Source organism: Hakea prostrata, chromosome 1 (genome assembly GCF_041222555.1).
Source record: "Hakea prostrata isolate BN-2017 chromosome 1, UWA_Hpros_2, whole genome shotgun sequence".
Classification (NCBI taxonomy): Eukaryota; Viridiplantae; Streptophyta; class Magnoliopsida; order Proteales; family Proteaceae; genus Hakea; species Hakea prostrata.
This window is the reverse complement of record NC_142600.1, coordinates 79,924,881-79,941,914: the sequence shown is the minus strand read 5'-3', so window position 1 is coordinate 79,941,914 and position 17,034 is coordinate 79,924,881. Positions and strand designations below refer to the sequence as shown.

The window sequence follows — 17,034 nt, the reverse complement described above, 5'->3', positions numbered from 1 at the left end:
TTCTTTGTTGAACTCCGATAGAGCGGCTCCGTTGGAGGTTAAAGAATTTGTAAGGGATATTAAACAGTTGGGGTTGTTGTTCTTCGATTGTAAGTTCTCTCATATTTTCAGGTTAGGCAATAGTTCGGCTGACCGCTTGGCTAGGAAGGCCATGTCCTGTTCAGGAAGGACGTGTTGGCCGATTTCCATTCCATGAATTCTCGATCCAAAGCCGAAATCTGCGTGTTGTTCCCGTTCTGATGAATGAAAATCTATTTACCAAAAAAAAAAGAAGAATGAATGAAAAAGAAAAAGAAAGAATAATGTCCTTGAAATTGATTATTATAAAAAGCCACCTCAAGCTTGAATTATGTTATCTTTTTGTTATGAGATTTTCACAAAGAAGTTGAAGGCCACCAATTGAACAAGAACAGAAGAACACCATCATCATCAAATGCTTCAAATCGGTTTATCAATGGCTCCTCTCCTCCGAAAGAGCAGAGAGGTTTGACCAAGAAATAAGAAAGAAAGAAGAAGAAAAAAAAACCCTAAAATCATTTAAATAAGAATGTCCATCACATCCAATGCAATTTCCCATTTGGGTTTCTTCTTCTCTTCTATTTCAGATTCCCACTGGAATTGTTCTTTTCCCGACAAGATTTTCCATTTAGTTCACATATTGATCTATAAGTTCAAATCAAGTTACCAGAATTTAAACAGAAAACCGTGAAAAGAATAAAACAGAGAGTGTGACCTGTGAAATCAGTTGCAAAGACAAAAATGAAAGATGAAATTCAAGTGAAAGTCAACAAAGAAATTTCATCTTAGTAACCTATCGAAGAAAAGGTAAACAGAATTTTAAGGAAGAAAACCAACAGACAGAATAAAGTTCAAAAGCAACATGAAGAATCTGAAGAGGCAAACTAATTGAAAATTTAACCATTAAAACGAGTTAGCAGAATAAAAATATTATAATGTAGATCCAATACAGCAAATTTAACCATTGAACCAAGAATCAACCCTCTCCTTGTGTTCTTATGTACAAAAAAATTTAAGAACAAAACTTTGAAATAGAGAAAATTTGGAGGACTGATTTTCAAGACTTGGCAGTGATAAACAGATGATAGAACTTTGAAGATAACATGTATTATAAAATTCTCTTAACCTTTTCCTTTTTTCTATTAATAGTATTTTTAGTCCCTCTCAGAATACTTTATTTTCCTTTTTTGGGTAAAAGTTGTGCAAAATGCACTATATAGGAATCTTAGGAAACAATTATAGCCCAAAGAAAGACCTTTTACAAAGAAACATTCAACTTTGGTGTCCACTAGTGTTTGTAAGCTTTAACTAAACAACTTCCAGAGATGAATGGGCATTCGACTCTTCATGAATACTCCTGACACACTAACCTAAAACCTCAGAATTTCACATAAAAATACTCTCCAGTCTTCTAGTTTACAGTATCTGGAATTCAAACTCTCTCATCAATGATTAATAACTTAATTCCAAAGTAAACTTTTTTGCATATCCAAGCTGGTTTCCTGCCAGTACCAGGTTCCAGGCTATAATTTAACTGACCTTCGTTCTTGTCTGAGAAGGAAAAGTAAGGAAATCGATTCTTTGAGAAGGTGGGAGAATAAATAATGAAAAAACCAGCTTTTGCACTTCTTCTTTTTTTCCGGCACTAATCATTCCATGCCAACCCCTAGTCCTCCACCCTCCACGGTGGTTCTCTGCTGTCTTCTGCCTTACCCAGTTACCCCTGAGAGTGTTTCAGTAGTAAACTAGTATGGCATTTGCAATTTGAAGGATAGAATCTAATTATGAATCAAGAAAAAGTAATAAACCATGAAAGATCTTCTAGCCCTCTCTACTAATGGGAAGTTAGAGTCCGAATCACCTTTCCGTCAGGGGAGATGTATGTGCTCCCCATGCTTTTTCATCACACAATTAAGAGTGGTGTCTATATGAAATCTAAGGATTTCATTTTTTATTTATTCCATCAATACTTAGAAGTGGGCGAGAAAGGAAACACATGCCTCTACCCTCACGGGTAAGTGATCCAGGCTTGGATGTCTTCCTCCCGGACTTTCCCTTCTTTCTATTAAGGGTAATTAGTAACTAAAGGTGTTCATTTCAGAAGATGTCTGCACTCTTCCCTGTCAAACTCATTAGTGTCCTTTTATTGAGCAACAACCATGATTGAAACAAAGGATCCAATCCAACAAAATGTTGTTGGGGTAGATAGCATTATTCATAAATTCCTCAGCTCGCTTGAATGGACTTTGTCTCCTCTCTTCCCTTTATGTACTTATCATGCATGAGAGGTTGAATTGACTGAATTCAAAAGAAGAAGTTCTGGGTTATTTCCTGCAATACAAGCTTAATGACACAGATGCTAAAGAGTTTACTTTTCGATTTTTTGTGAGGAACCGTGCTTTTGGTTGTTGTGTCCCTATCTACATAAATGTGTGGGTTTGAAAATTTGAACTTTGGCTTCAAGCCTTTGCAGGCATACCATGGGGCCATGGCCCAGTTCCAAATAATAACTGTAAAATTGGTTGTTAGAATGTTTAAATGTTGAATGAATCTTATCAACCAAACTCCACTCCTTCACAGAATTCCAGACTGCAACAAAACACAAATAGACACACTTGTTGAACTGATGATGAGACCATTCTAATCATTTAACTACTACCCAGTAGCTATTTTTCATGTCCCTCATCCATCATCTTTTTGCATTCCGGGTTTTGGGAAATGGGAATATAATAGCAAAATCAAAGTCTTAATGAGGGAGAGAAATGAGTGAATCGAATAAAGCCTGGTGGATCTGGATATATTCATTTATTTATAGATTGGAGGGACCCCAGGGACAAAAGCTAATGAAGGTGATGTAAGTGGAGACAAGTGTTTGGTGGGGTCTGCTCCTTTGCTCATTTGGTTCTGCAGCAGCTCAAAGCGGCCTCTGCAGTTCAGACTCCAGTCTCTAGATTGAAGAGGGTCAGTACCCAGCAATGCTCCTGCTTCACCTGACTGTATTACCGAAGTTCTTCTTGTTCAGGTGGATTTTTGGAAGATAAAGCCGTAAAGAGCTTCCTCTTGTTCAGGTGGGTTTTGGAAGGTAAAGCCGTAAAAGAGCTTCCTCTTGTTCATTCTCTCTCTCTCTCTCTCTCTCTCTCTCTCTTTTGTTCACCATTTTCAACTGACAAAAAACACTTTTTAATAGGGTTTAGCGTAGTATCCTTTATTAATCACGCACCCACTAGCAAATTACCAGAGAAGTAGCAGAGACAGATTATTATCAGACCTTTTCTCACTTTCATCTTCTTTTCTTTGTCGTTACATACTTGGGTCAAAAAAATTATCGGTCAAATCCTCTCCACCCAATGAGGTTTTTCTTCTGCTCTGCAGTGGGTTTCATCTTTTAAGGATATAGAATAGAATAGATATAGATAGATGATTTGAACGGCGAATAGGCTTTGGGTCACACCGTTGGAGGAAAATCCGGTTATTCTTTCTTCCCTGTTCCCTTCCCTTTCTAATTTGCCTATTATTCTCCCCTTCTCTTTCTTCGTTCTGGGTTTTTGGGGAAGATGGAGGCTACCCCACCTGAAATCAATTGTTCTGGTGCTTCTCGTGACTCTTTTTTGGGTTTCTGTTTGGTAGCTTCGAATTTGGAATAGGTTTTTCGGGTTCTACGTACAGGGGGAGTAACAGAGATGTGCTTCGAATGGCTAGTTAACTGCTTCCTGTAGTTCGATTGTATACTGAGTCGGAACTTTGGGCCTTCGAACAGCTCAACATGAATTACTGTGTCTTTTCTTTTAGCCCTTTCTGAATTAGTTTCTGGGTTGCAACGGGGAACTTGTTTTGAACACGAAACGGGTTCTGGTTCTTTTTACAGACCCTCTGTCGCGGAAGAAAATGCCGTCATCTTCTTCAATCCATGTTCAGCAAGAAGCTTCAACTTGTGATGAGCTGTTTATGCAACAAAGCTTGGTATTCTCAGACAATCTCAAGGTAGGCTCCAACCTCTTTGCATGTTCTTTCACTGAATTTTTGGTTTCCGAATGCAATTGGTTCTCTGTGGTTTAATGGAAACATTATGAGATTAAAAATTAGCTATTTTGCCCTGGAATGAGCATGCTTACATAGTAATTAATCCCAGCTATGTAACATATGGTATTAATCTCGTTTTAGTCATGGAATTCTGGTTCGTCATTAATGCCTTCAATTCAGTTGTACATGCTTTTGTTTACTTCTGCATCTCCATTTGCATATGATTAATTGGTTGGTCAGTTCACAACATTTTTGCTGATATTCTGAAATTCCAGGGTTTGTGTCTTCGTAACTTGTATCTTCTTCTTGGATTTCAGGATTTGAAGAATTTAAGGACACAGTTGTATACTGCAGCAGATTACTTTGAAGTGTCGTATACCAATGATGACCAGAAACAGATGTAAGTTTTCTCTGATTTACTTGATCGGCTTCTATGCAGTTTTGAGGTTGAAAGTTTTGCTTCAATTATTTGCTTATCTGATTAGTCACTTTCTTATGCTTGTAGGGTGGTGGACACTTTGAAAGACTATGCTATAAGAGCTCTAGTTAATACGGTAGACCATTTGGGTTCTGTAACATTTAATGTTAATGGTTTCTTGGATGAAAAAGTTGAAGAAGTTTTGGGAACTGAGCTTCGAGTCTCTTGCATTGAACAGGTATTTCTAGCCTAGGTTTTTTCCTTTATCACTTACACGACTGTCTCTTAGATTTTTGTCTTGCAAAGTTATACTGAAAGAAATCCTAAACAGTAAGATCTAAAGAGGGAAATATCTGCAATAGGACTATTTTTTTAGAACTCTTATCACGCTTTGAACTTTCTGCATCCACCAACTGAAGAAGGAAATCTCTTTAAACCTCTTACAGAACCAGTGGTGCAAAATTTATGATAGAGGTTGCATGAATTACAAGGTAAACGTCCATTGAGACTAGAGCAAAGCTATGAAAATGAACACTGAAAATCTTTAGTGCTCCAGCGGATAATAGTTTTGGCAGAAATGACTGAGAGAGATGCATTGAGATGACTATGTGCTCCTAAAGCAGGGCTTTGTTTCCTGATAGGTAGGACGCAAATGGAGTTGACCTCTGACCTCTTAATTGTTAGATGTTGGTCTTTGCCAAGTGAGTACTGGCTTGTGATGCCAAAGCTTTGCTATAGCTTTAGAAATGAACACAAACATTTCTGTAGGAGAGCTAATTTATTCGAAATATTGAAGAAGCCACTTGTCTTGGTAATGTCTCAGGATTATTTTTTATAGAACCTTGGATCAGGTCCCTCCCTTGACCTTGTGCAATATATGCCTCTCATATACTGTGAATACATCTCTCTTATGCTTGTGCTTTGTTGCAGGTAAATTAGATCAATTTTATTGAGCTTATTAATGCTTCCTACTATGGTCTTTGACTCGGTTAGTCATGTCATGAGTTGATTAAAGAAATCTACCACCGTAAAAACATTCTTGTATGTCAATCCTTAAATAGCAAGAGGAAAAACAGCAAGCAGTAGGACTTGGCAGCCCAAAGGGGCTTATGTATTGGCCAGTTACCCTCAGTTCACATGGTGAATTTCTTCTCTCCCTCATATGCAAATCAAGGATGTCTTTTTGTGGATTGTTGTATGAGAAGATTTTAATATGATGGTTGAAACAGTCAATTAGGTCCGGAACTTGGAATGTCTTGGTTGTTGCATATTTTAGACAGGCTATTCTAGCAAAGATGTTCAGGAGATATTGTTTCAAAACTTGTATTATTGTGTTTATGTCATGTAATAAAATTTAATTTACAGTGCATGCACTCTTTTTAATTGAAATTTCAACTTGAATCTCTGAGTAAGATCACGAATTGAGAGTTCAGAAAGTTTGGTTAGCAAAATAATGCACCACTACATCTATTTCATCATTCATAAAAGATTGCACATAAGGGAGCTTACAGTACTGAAAACAAATTGATTACCCTTATAACACCATTGAACAATACGATGGCAACGGCAATGGCAATGACACTGAGTACTGCAATATCTTTTTCCTCGTCCTTGGATTCTTTCTTACCTCTTTTTCCTCCTGGGCATCTTAGAGACTACGGACATGCCAAACATGCATTGACCATCAAGGACTATCCCAACAATCATTGGTCATCACGACTCCCAAGTATCATAAGCGATACATCTTACCAGGCAAGTATTCTCTTCCCTTTGCTAAATGTTATAAAACTTGCATTTTAAGAAAAACAAAAAGGTTAGGGACATGAATAGAGAAAAACATTCATTTCTTTTACCATGTTACTGAGGCAAAGTTGGGTGTGGTTTCTTTTTGTATCTTATGTTCAGTTGGTGAGACAGTCAGGGACTCAAGTTGTACAGCATCAAAATATCAAGGATATAGCTTAGATAATGAAGATGAGATGCATCAGTTTAAGAAAGGTATTTTATGTTGTATCCTGGTTCTATTGGACATCTCCTTTGTGTTGTTTACCAGATCTTTGAAAATTTTGATTGTCTTATGATGTGGTTGTTTTGTTAAAGCTGTTCGAGCAACAATTCAGGAAACCCCATCATTGTTGGTAAGGTAAATGCAATTCATGAACTCAGCCTTTGATCACTGATCCATTCCTAATTCACCAAGATTATTATTTAATTGATCATATTCTCTGGACAGAAAAGGACGTTCTCCATCACCTTCTCCACGAGCTTCTACCCAACCTGGAACCTTTTCCTTTACAGGTGTAGTGTCTGTATATTAGATTCCTGACATCATTTATTTACTTGCTATACTGACAGAAACTATGTTTCCCAGTGTTAAACCTTATGAGGGTGTTGTCTAATTTTTATGCATGGAATCCCTCCACCCCCCCCCCCCCAAAAAAAAAAAAATTCTTTCCTTTTGCTAGAAAGGCCTGAAAGTCCCTTGCTTGGAATTTTTACTGATATATGCTAATTTATTAAATCAGAGAAGCGGACTGTCTCACCCCTCCGATCTGCATTTCCATTGTTGCGTTCGGGTTCCCTCTCGCGTTCGGGTTCCCTCTCGCGTTCGGGTTCTCTCTCAAGTAGGCCAACCACTCCTATCAAAAGCCGAGCGACTACTCCAACCTCTAGACAACGGGTAATGTTGGTTAAGTGAAGAATGCTTACTGCAATTACAAAAGCAGAGTACAACAATAAAAGACCAAACAATGCCAATGATGCAATGTTACTTTTGTTCTAATATGTGTTCACATTTCATAATTTTCATTTCTTTTTGAATTATGATACTGCAATATTTGCTAATTGACTTCATGTTGTATTCTGAATTGAAAATGTCTCCTTTCTGCAGTACCCTTCTGAACCAAGGAAATCGGCTTCACTGCGTCTCCCAGCTGAGAGGGACAGCCCAAAAGAGAATGAACAAAACCCTAGCAAAAGTAAGCGCCTCTTCAAAGCCTTGCTCGGTCGACGCAAGTCAAAGAAAGACGATATGTTGTATACTTACTTGGATGAATACTGAGATAGCAATGAAGATAGAAACACATGCCAACACCAAGGAACCATTCATACATTGTTGCAGGAGGGTATCTTTAGAAATCTATACAAAGAAAATTGGCCTTCTTTCAAGATGCCTTGGTGGTGAAATGGTGATACCTGAGACAAATTATGGAAGAGAGCAACACAATGACTTATACCTGCTTATTCAAATATTGCCGTTTTGTTTATTCCACCAATTCGTTGCAGTTCTTTTTGCGTCTGGGTTGAGGATTAGTGCTTTCATGTACCCTGAGCATCAACAAGGACCGCTTCACAATAACTTGTACTGTGAGCATCACCATGGTAGACAGTACAAATTCTAGAAGATGGCAATGCGATTCCTGTTTGATTTCATCACTGAAATTGTAACTGTAGTATTTATTTCTGCTTTTAGGTTAGGACTTAAGTGTCATCATGTACCATTATCTTGTGTGCCCTGGGACATTATATTTGCCACTGAAACTTGTTTATAGTTGCTTTCGTAATCTTGATTACAATTTCTTTGAATGTGGAAGATGTTGCCCCTACATCTCATCACTGAACATTTTTACAATAGTAAACTCAGAGATGGTAACTACTGGAGGAGTAAATGGAACTTCTACTGCTCTACCTTAAACAAAAATGCAGGAGGATCGTTTGCTAATTATCAATACGTTTGTGCGAGAGAGAGAGTTTTGGACCTTCCACTGTAAGGGGAGGGGTTTGGGGATTGAGAATTAACGAAGAGACTTAGTGTTCCAAGAGTCTATTCACACCATCCAATCCAATGGATTAAGAATTTCTCTCTTCACCCTGGATGACAAAAAATGTTCAACCAAATGTGATGACATTTATCTGTATTGGCAACTGAGGCAATTAGATATTCAAGTAACGTTCAGGAAATAAAGGATAAACTTCTGGAAATCCCTTATGACCCAGCCAAAGTAGCTTTTCAATACCAAAAATCCTACTTCATAGGGCTAGTCTATTTCTCTGTGCATAAATTGCTCTAAGTTTAGAAGGAAAGGTGGAACAAAGTCTGGCTGCATCACCCGTGTTAACTGGGCGAATTTCTTTTCATTATTCATGCCTATGTCCCTCCCAAAACTCTGGTTCAGGCTACAAATTAGGGAGAAGTATTGGCACCACACAACACCGGAAATGTCTAGCAGTTATTACTAATACTAAACCAAGGTAGCTAGTTAGGCCAAAATTCTGGCATCAAAAGCAAGGACAAGGGCAACAGGTAAGTTTCTCTCTATGTATATGGATTAAGGCTCAGTCACAGTATCCTATTAGATTCTTGCTTCTACCGGCGTTATATAAGAACGTAGGAAGCACCAAATTCAGTAGTGTGTGCTTCTGTTTGGTGATACCTGAGCCCTTAACACTAATTAAGGTTCTTTTCAGAGGGAAACAATTGTGTGGAAAGGCATTTGCTGATCAACTTAGCTACTGTAGCTAAGAAGGTAAAAGTCACACCTACAAGCCAACTAGCAAGGCTCTTCTATTTATTTTCTCTAAAGAAGAAAAGGAGAAGAGTTAGCATTAGGACTCCTTTATGGTCCAGTAAAATCCATTCTTGTTGGAATTTCAGTTTATTGGTTGAGACTTATTTAGGAACTGGTATTAGATTTTACTCCACTTGGAACTTTGGTCAGCTGCTTAGGTTCTGTATATATCAGATAACTTAAAGATGCTCCTCGCCAACCATGATTCAAATAGTCACCAAAGTCTACCAAGTAAATGAAATAATAGAATTCTCTCATTATCCAAAAAAGAATTTCTGTATGAAAGGAGGTTAAGCATTCAAAGTTTTCCATTCCCAATATGTTAGTTGTACAAGGTGTTTACACTCATGTATAAGGTATGAAGCTTGTTTTGCTTCAGTTGGAAGCATAAACAAATTCCATCCCTGCTCAATTCCCGTTTCAGTGTACATGTAGAAAATCTTCGGTGGTTAGCACAATTGTCAACCTGGTTTGACAGACCAAGGTCTTGTTGATGTTGTTTGCTGGCATTCCTGATCCCGAGCAACCATATTAGAAAAGCTGGAACATGTTCCTCCTCTTATCACAAAAGAATCAGCAGTCTCGGCCAGCATGTCTCTGTCTTTACACTTGATAGTCACGAGTGAATTGGATACTTATTTTGAAACAACAAAATCTTCAGTTGATGAAAAAATCCTGACCTGCCAACATCAGAAATAGATTCTCATGAGCTACTTTATGCAAGAAATTGGTTATGTATCAGCAATATGGACCTGGTTACAGGAAGGCATATAGCTCATGCAACCAGTAGAGTGAAGATTTTCAGTAACTATACCTCTTGTGAGATTGAGGGGCCAACTTGAACTGGCTTTAATCTTCTTAAAGCTTTCGTCCCGCCTTCGATTGCCACCATGAAAGAGATCAAATAAGTACAGAAGGAAAAGATAAAAGTTCTCCATAATGCCAAACATTAAAAGTGATAACTGTATCTCCTTCGCATGCAACCCTGAGATCCAAAAAAGTATCATAATCAGGTTATAAGGCATTCAAACTTAACATGAAAGACAAACACTCTGTAAAAAAACTGTGGAATTGCTAACATGTTAAATTCCTTCTACCATATCAACTTTTTACATGAGTTTTTGCTGGGACTTTATGATATATTATCCAAGGATGGTATAGAAAATCTCAATCAGTTGGTTCCAGTAAAAATACTCTTTATAATCCAGTTTCTCAAAATTGTGCCATGTCTCTGAATCAAGAACATATGTTACATACCCTCTGATTAGGAGCTCTGCAGCATATACATGGCTCAATAGTTTTCACAATTTCACAGATGTGTTTTCCATACTAATGCATCTTGCATGCACATATGTATATTCATGGACACATGAAAATTAATTGTAAAATTGAGGCAGAAAATTGCTTTTGTATTGTGTGCTTACCACTGTCTTTCTTGGGCAAATCTGACCAATCACTTGGACTCAACTTCAATTCTGATACCTTGATCAACTCCGAAAAAGCTTTATTGACCTGAAAGATTTTGCAGTCACATTATGATTAGATAGGCCCCACTATCTGACCCAAACAAAAAAATGACATTGCTTTTGTATTGTGTGCTTACAATTGTGTTCATGAGAGAGAGAGAGATTGTGTTTTTGTCCAGCATCTCTTCCCTTTTCTCACATGGGAGAAGAATGATATAATGGATTTACATGACCACACAAGGACCTAATCTATTATAAACTGAGTCCAAGCAAGTCAAAAATAAAAATAAAAAAATTCAATACCTCTTCAGTTCGTTCATGACTCACTAGATGTCCACCATGAAGATCTATCATTCTAGCCACAGGCTGTAGTTTTTCTGCAAGCTTCCTTGCATAATATATCTGAGCGATAATGTCATGCCTGAAGGATAGGAAAAAATATCAAATTAATACATCCAAAGGAGATGACAAGCAACAGGACTACTAAGTTTTGGGTTTTGAATTTAACCTGCCATGAATGACTGAAACCAGACAACCAGAAGACTGAATCGCTTCTAGTTCCTTTTTTGTCATTTTGTGCGTCCAGCATGCATTTACTTGTCCCTCAAAACCATAGTTAGATTGCATCCCAGTTGATGAAATATTTTTCACGTATTCCTGCCAAAAAGGAGGAATTCTCTTTTGTGAAAATTTTGGTATGGAAGGGATGAAAAGGCAAAACACAAACAAGCATTGCAATAACGCATTGAAAAGGTGAAACTTTGACCATGGGTTGTGCAAAAATATAAACTTCACAATTATATAACATCAATACTGGCGGAATTTTGGTCATGAAAATTGTAGAGCTATAAGGAATTAGCACATTTACCAATCAGAAATGATGTACAGCTCTTACAAATTGATGAAATTCTCACCCAACCCTACAATCTTTTTTTTCAGAAAAAGATGGCTTTCAGGCATTGTAGATTGTAGAATTAGTCATTGTCAAGTTACCAATTTTGATGAATTCCTTACTACATCAAAGCTAATGAGGTATATAGGACCTTGATGCCTGGTTTTTTCACTAGTTTCCAGGTAGAATTGACAAAATATGGGTTCTCCTCTTCCAACAAATACTCATACCTAAAAAAGCATACCAGTGCATCAAACTCCCACCAATATAGGGATGTGGGAGAGGTAGATATATGTCCAGCCTTACCCTGCGAAGAGGATGCGGGAGAGGTAGATATATATCCAGCCTTACCCTACTTCGCAGAGAGCTTTTCCCCAATTAGAACCCACAACCATCAGGTCACAATGCATTAACCCTACCACTGTGTCCAGGCCTGCCCTCAACCAATGTTCATACATAGCCAGGATTTAACTGCTTGAGTCAATGAAGACACTTAATCCCTAATTAAGCTCCAATGGTTTTATATGATGGTTGCACACAAACAGTGATACCTCTGAAAGTGAAAATTTATTTCTTGAGTAATTACAATTGAAAGTGTAATGTTGTCTCTTTGTGACAAGAGGAGTAGCTTCTCTTTTGAAGAGTGAAAAAGATTACATTGAAACTCCAGGTATAGAACTTCAACAGGAATTAGAAACTTCCTAGTTGTTTTTGAGGAGGTGGTAAATAGTGACATCCCAATTTGATCAGTTTTTAGTATAACATGTTCATAAAAAAACAAACCAATAACCTACTTTTGAGATACCATTTTAAACTCTTGGTCTGGAGTTAATACACTTGCTACACAAACTCCAAATTGTGATCCATTTAATAAATATCCCAAATCATGATATTGGAATGGTGTCACAAGAAAAGCATGTTATGGGTTTTTTGGGGCTGCAAAGGGGATATTTTGTAAATCCTAAAGTGATTAATCCTTTCTCTTCCTAACCCTATTTTTTTCTCTGTGTATCTGTAAATATATCAGGTAGAAAATATACATGGTAAAAAGTTCAAACTAAAAAATGGAGTTTAACTTTGACTCACTTAAGGTCAATGTAAATTTAAAATTGTTGCCAAAACTGAAGGCAAAAATTTACAGGATGAATTGAATCTCTCAATGTGCTTAGTTTAGATGCAACAAGTCACAAGTCACTATTCTACTGTTTTCTGAAAAAAAAAAAAGAAGATAAATAAAGTCTGTGTAAGGTGTATTGTTGCTTACTTGATACAAGATCTCTCTTCGTGTCTTATTTCCAACATATTCATCAAGATACTCCTGCAAAGTCAGCACAATGTGAACAAAATTAATCCTTTTCGGTGCATAATAAATTGGTTATAACAATATGAAAAATGTTTCTGAGTTTAGGAAAAAATGTCTCTACATCCTATGGTCAAAAGATGAGCTTAGCCAAGTTCCAAAAGCTGAACTTTTCTGCCAAATTTTTTATGTAAGAAGAAAACTCACCAAGCAAGAAAGGGCCATGAAAACTTATTACAAATACAACGATTATGCTAAACAGGCAGCTACCCAAAGAATCAGCTTCATCAAGATCTCAGAAGAACTTACCATATACACAGCACAATAACAGTCACATTCTGATTCAAGGAGATAATGCGATTAAAATGACCTAATAAATATCAAATATAGGATTGAGCTTATTTGTATCCCATATGGATACCAAATTGAGAAGACAATTAAATATCTATCTCAAAACAGATTTAGAATTGAATATCCTGTCTCAAAGTTTTTCTCCTCTGGGCAGGAAGGGGGATGGGGAGGGTGGAGGAGCATATCCCTGAGTAATAGAAGATTTGAGCTTTCAGAGGTTGTAAATTGTATTCAATGCGTGATTCTTCAAACCATCATCTTTGGGTTGTGGAAAAAAAATGGGGTTTCAAACAGCAGGCCTTGGTGCAATTGTAAGGTTGCTCCATTGAGACCTAGTGGTCTCGGGTTCTAGTAAGGAAACAGCTTCATACAAAGCACGGGTAAGGCTGAGTTATGACCCTCCCAAAACCTGAGTGGTGGAGCCTCATGCACCATGTATGCTATTGTTAACCTGTAGGGTTTCAACCTTCCAAACTGAATTAGCTTATTGCCAAGATGGCAAGATTTCAAGACAGGGGGAAAATTTTGGGCTAGGCTTTTCTCAATGTGAAGGTCAAAATGATGGGTACAGATTTATGCTCACTGTTTCAGATGGGGCATCCTAAACTTCAATGTGATTGAGTGTCTTGCAGCAGGCAAGTTGCTGTACTAGATCACTTCCAAAAGAAACAACAAGGATATTTCAAGTAAGAAAGATCAATAGAAAAAGAAAATGGAACAGCATTTCACCTTTGAGTAATGGGTGTCCAAGTCAACAGCAGCCCTCTGCTCAGGAGTCTTTGCCCTCAAGAAACGGATAGCAATAGATACTGTTTGTCTGTCAAGCTGTAGAAGTATAAAATAGAAGGGTGTCAATGCAGAGAAACAATCAGTTAGATGATGGATACATAAAACCACATGTTCATGTCCACACGTAAAATCAAAGATGGAAAAATAAGATTTTGAGCTTGATGAGGGTCTTGGACTTACAAATCTGGACTTGTTTTCTAGTACATTAAATACTTTAATAAGAAAATATACTGTAATGGGCTCTCTATTTGGAAGGATTGCATAATCTTTGAGCACCTGGGATAGTAATTTCTATTGTGTATTTTGAATCTTCAATTATGACAATATACTGCATATGCTTTCTTAAAGAAGGCCAGAAAGGTTTTAACATACCTTGGGAAAACATTCATAACCGCCTCCAGTTGTATTAAGTAAGGCCAACGATGATACCCTTTCAGGGACCATTGCAGCTAACTTGCAAGCTATCATCGACCCTGTATCATAACAAGAGGAAGAAGTTAAATTCCCAAAGAACATCTGAAATTTATACACCATTGCCAGCTCGATCAAAGTACAAAAATGGGGACATCAAAGTGGAGATAAGAATCTCAAGCTTACCCATTGAATGCCCAAAGACGTGAGCTTTTTTCCATCCCAAATGATCCATTATAGCTATGGCATCTTTCGCCATGATAGTCGTTCTGCAACCCATTAGAGGAATGTTGTTATCAAAACAATTCTCTTCTCAGTCTTCTGGACTAATGAAAATGACAATTATTATACAGTGAAAGTCAAATTATTCCAATCGCCTCCAATCAGGAAAAACGACCATGAGAAAATGGGGAACAATCCGATGGAAATAGATAATTGAACAGAAGAAGCAGAACATACGAATACTCTGATCTCTTCATTGGAACAGAGCTCCGACCCATTCCACGATTATCAAAAGAACAAACTTCTATCCCTCCAATGTCATCACCATCGAGACCTTCTTCCAAGTCGTTCAGTCCTGACTTGGTGATCTTCGATTCAGCATCATTGGGCGTCTCAACACCCGTAAGGCCCTTGATTTGAGGACCCCAAGAATCATGGGTACCCGCCAAACCTATCAAGAATTGTAAGAAGACGCAGATCAATAACCCAGAAAACTGAAATGCAGATGATAAAAACTTAAGAACAAAAGGAAATTAATGAGAAGAGAAAGAGAGAGTACCAATGATGAGAAGAACTTTGGTTTTCCCATGACCATAAGTTCTATAGAAAATCTTAATTCCATTGTTTCCACTTTCTCCATCTTGGTGTTTGCTAACATCGCAGAACGGCATGTTCGCTGAAACAAAACAGGCTACAGAGAAAAATGCTGGATAGACTCTCAGAAAACACAGCAAAACTCTGTTTCAACTCAGAAGAAGAGAAGAGAAGCAAAGAAAAACCCAAATTCCTTTTTCTGGGTTGGTTTGTTAATTTGGATTAGAATTCTGAATGGATGTGCAAAGCTCAAACGATTTAACGATAATGAGTGCGTGAAGCCACGTCAGATGAATTCAGTTGCCATAGCTCAGTCAAACCATTGAAATACTCTAGAATCTGAGAATTTAAAACTTGTTGGTCGTCGCTCACTACTCCCTGAATGGAGAATATTAACGGTTTCCCAGTTGTTCTTTATGTACAGTAATCTAAAGACAGAAAACGCGGTTTCTATCAGAAACTAGTAAAATAAACTTGAATAGAGGATTTAAAAACAAGCGTGAATCACGGAATGTGAAATGTTCTCGTCTTTCACATGTTTTTGATTGAACACTGAAGAGTAACAATCCAGTTTGAGGGGACAATCAAGATTGGGTCGCTCTTATCTTATCTTTTCCAGACCTTTCTTTTTCACTCTTACATATTACGTGAACATGATGACTCTGGATTCCTCCGTGTACCCCTCACATTTCTTTATCACAGGCTCAACTTCAGTGTTTCGCAATTAGCACTGCATTGAGAATGTTGAGATTTCGATCTTGATTGTCTGTTTTTCATTCACATTTTTTCGAACTTCAATGCTGTAATTGTGCAGCACCTCAGCACCCAAGCAATTTCCCTTCATCACATAATAAGAATGGATCACACATCTGAATGTTAATAAAATAAATTCGAGATGGTTATCACATGGGTCTTCTTTTAATATATGGTGGAAATGTGTGAAAAATGTACATGAATTCAAAGTCTTTGAGCAAAACCAAGATTTAAAACATGGAGTCCAATAGAGGTGAGTCATACATCTTGGTCTTTGCGAATAATCCAATGTCTTAAAAGCTACTTATTGACATAATTTATCTATCCATTGTTGTCATTATTAAATTATTGTTTTCAATTGGAGGGTCAAGCATTGGTATTTCACACGTAGAAAGAGCGGTGAAAGGGGTCTTTTTGGAGAAATTTCTAAAAAATTGGGGGGAGAGAGGACAAATGCCAGTATTTTACTAGTGTCGATCTTCTCTCCTGACACAGAGCACTCTGTGCTCCCCTGGCAATCTTACAACCACAAATTATGTGGAGCATACAAGTAAAAATAGATAAACTACACAGATTTTTAGGATTTATTAATTATTATCTCTACATCCCTTTGTTTCAATTTATATATCAAATTTATCCCTATTGTTTGAATAATGGGATTAAGCAATACTCAGCATTTATTTTATTTTCAAAGTTCTCATGTTAACCTCTTTTAATGAACAAGAAGTATCAAATATACATATATACTTCTTTAAATTGAATCAAGAAGTTAGTATATTTTGTATGTGGTGTTGTGTATTCTAGTTATTTTTAGGTAATTTTTTTAATTTTTTATTAGTTAGAAAAATTTAATAACGGCAAATATGTCTTTATTTATTTACACTAATAATGTTAAACATATGGACAAAAGGGACATTTGCAATAGAAAAACTCAAAGAGGATAATAACGTAATAGTAGTTCACAAATTTGAGTTGGTCCGCACTCGCATTCTTTTGTGGATAGATCTCAACCAACATCAACAAAACCAGAGTCAAACGTGAACTATTCAAAAGGATTAGATTTGGGCACAACACTTAGTTCTAAAGCGATATACATAAAGTGCTTTTGTACCGGAAAAAAAATTGAAAAGTATTTGAATATACAAGCAATTTGACCGAAATGACTCCCATAAGCCACGGAGTGGAAAATGGCCATACAAATTGATATTAAATAGTATAAAATATAAAGCATG

The 17,034-nt window shown here is 37.1% G+C and overlaps 2 protein-coding genes across 6 annotated transcripts; one reads left to right on the top strand and one right to left on the bottom strand.

Annotated features, from left to right (window-relative positions):
* The first annotated feature begins 2,866 nt into the window (after positions 1–2,866).
* Positions 2,867–8,175, top strand: LOC149030383 (protein ABIL2-like). 5 transcript variants are annotated; one of them, XM_089142684.1, is made up of 10 exons: positions 2,867–3,100; positions 3,884–3,999; positions 4,356–4,438; positions 4,544–4,694; positions 6,109–6,208; positions 6,362–6,454; positions 6,557–6,599; positions 6,690–6,754; positions 6,982–7,136; positions 7,347–8,175. In XM_089142684.1, exons 2-10 carry the CDS (start codon positions 3,904–3,906, stop codon positions 7,515–7,517), a joined length of 957 nt encoding a protein of 318 aa, XP_088998810.1. In that variant the 5' UTR covers positions 2,867–3,100; positions 3,884–3,903; the 3' UTR covers positions 7,518–8,175. The 5 variants fall into 5 exon arrangements, with proteins under 5 accessions (XP_088998810.1, XP_088998807.1, XP_088998809.1 ...); XM_089142681.1 differs by having other exon boundaries at positions 2,869–3,086; XM_089142683.1 differs by lacking the exon at positions 2,867–3,100 and adding an exon at positions 3,164–3,486.
* A 1,039-nt stretch (positions 8,176–9,214) lies between these two features.
* Positions 9,215–15,603, bottom strand: LOC149030382 (alpha/beta-Hydrolases superfamily protein). The gene is made up of 11 exons (XM_089142679.1): positions 15,015–15,603; positions 14,693–14,906; positions 14,420–14,502; positions 14,195–14,295; positions 13,763–13,858; positions 12,647–12,700; positions 10,999–11,147; positions 10,794–10,911; positions 10,449–10,536; positions 9,839–10,009; positions 9,215–9,704 (listed from the first exon to the last, which is right to left on the bottom strand). Exons 1-11 carry the CDS (start codon positions 15,124–15,126, stop codon positions 9,682–9,684), a joined length of 1,209 nt encoding a protein of 402 aa, XP_088998805.1. The 5' UTR covers positions 15,127–15,603; the 3' UTR covers positions 9,215–9,681.
* Positions 15,604–17,034: the final 1,431 nt, after the last annotated feature.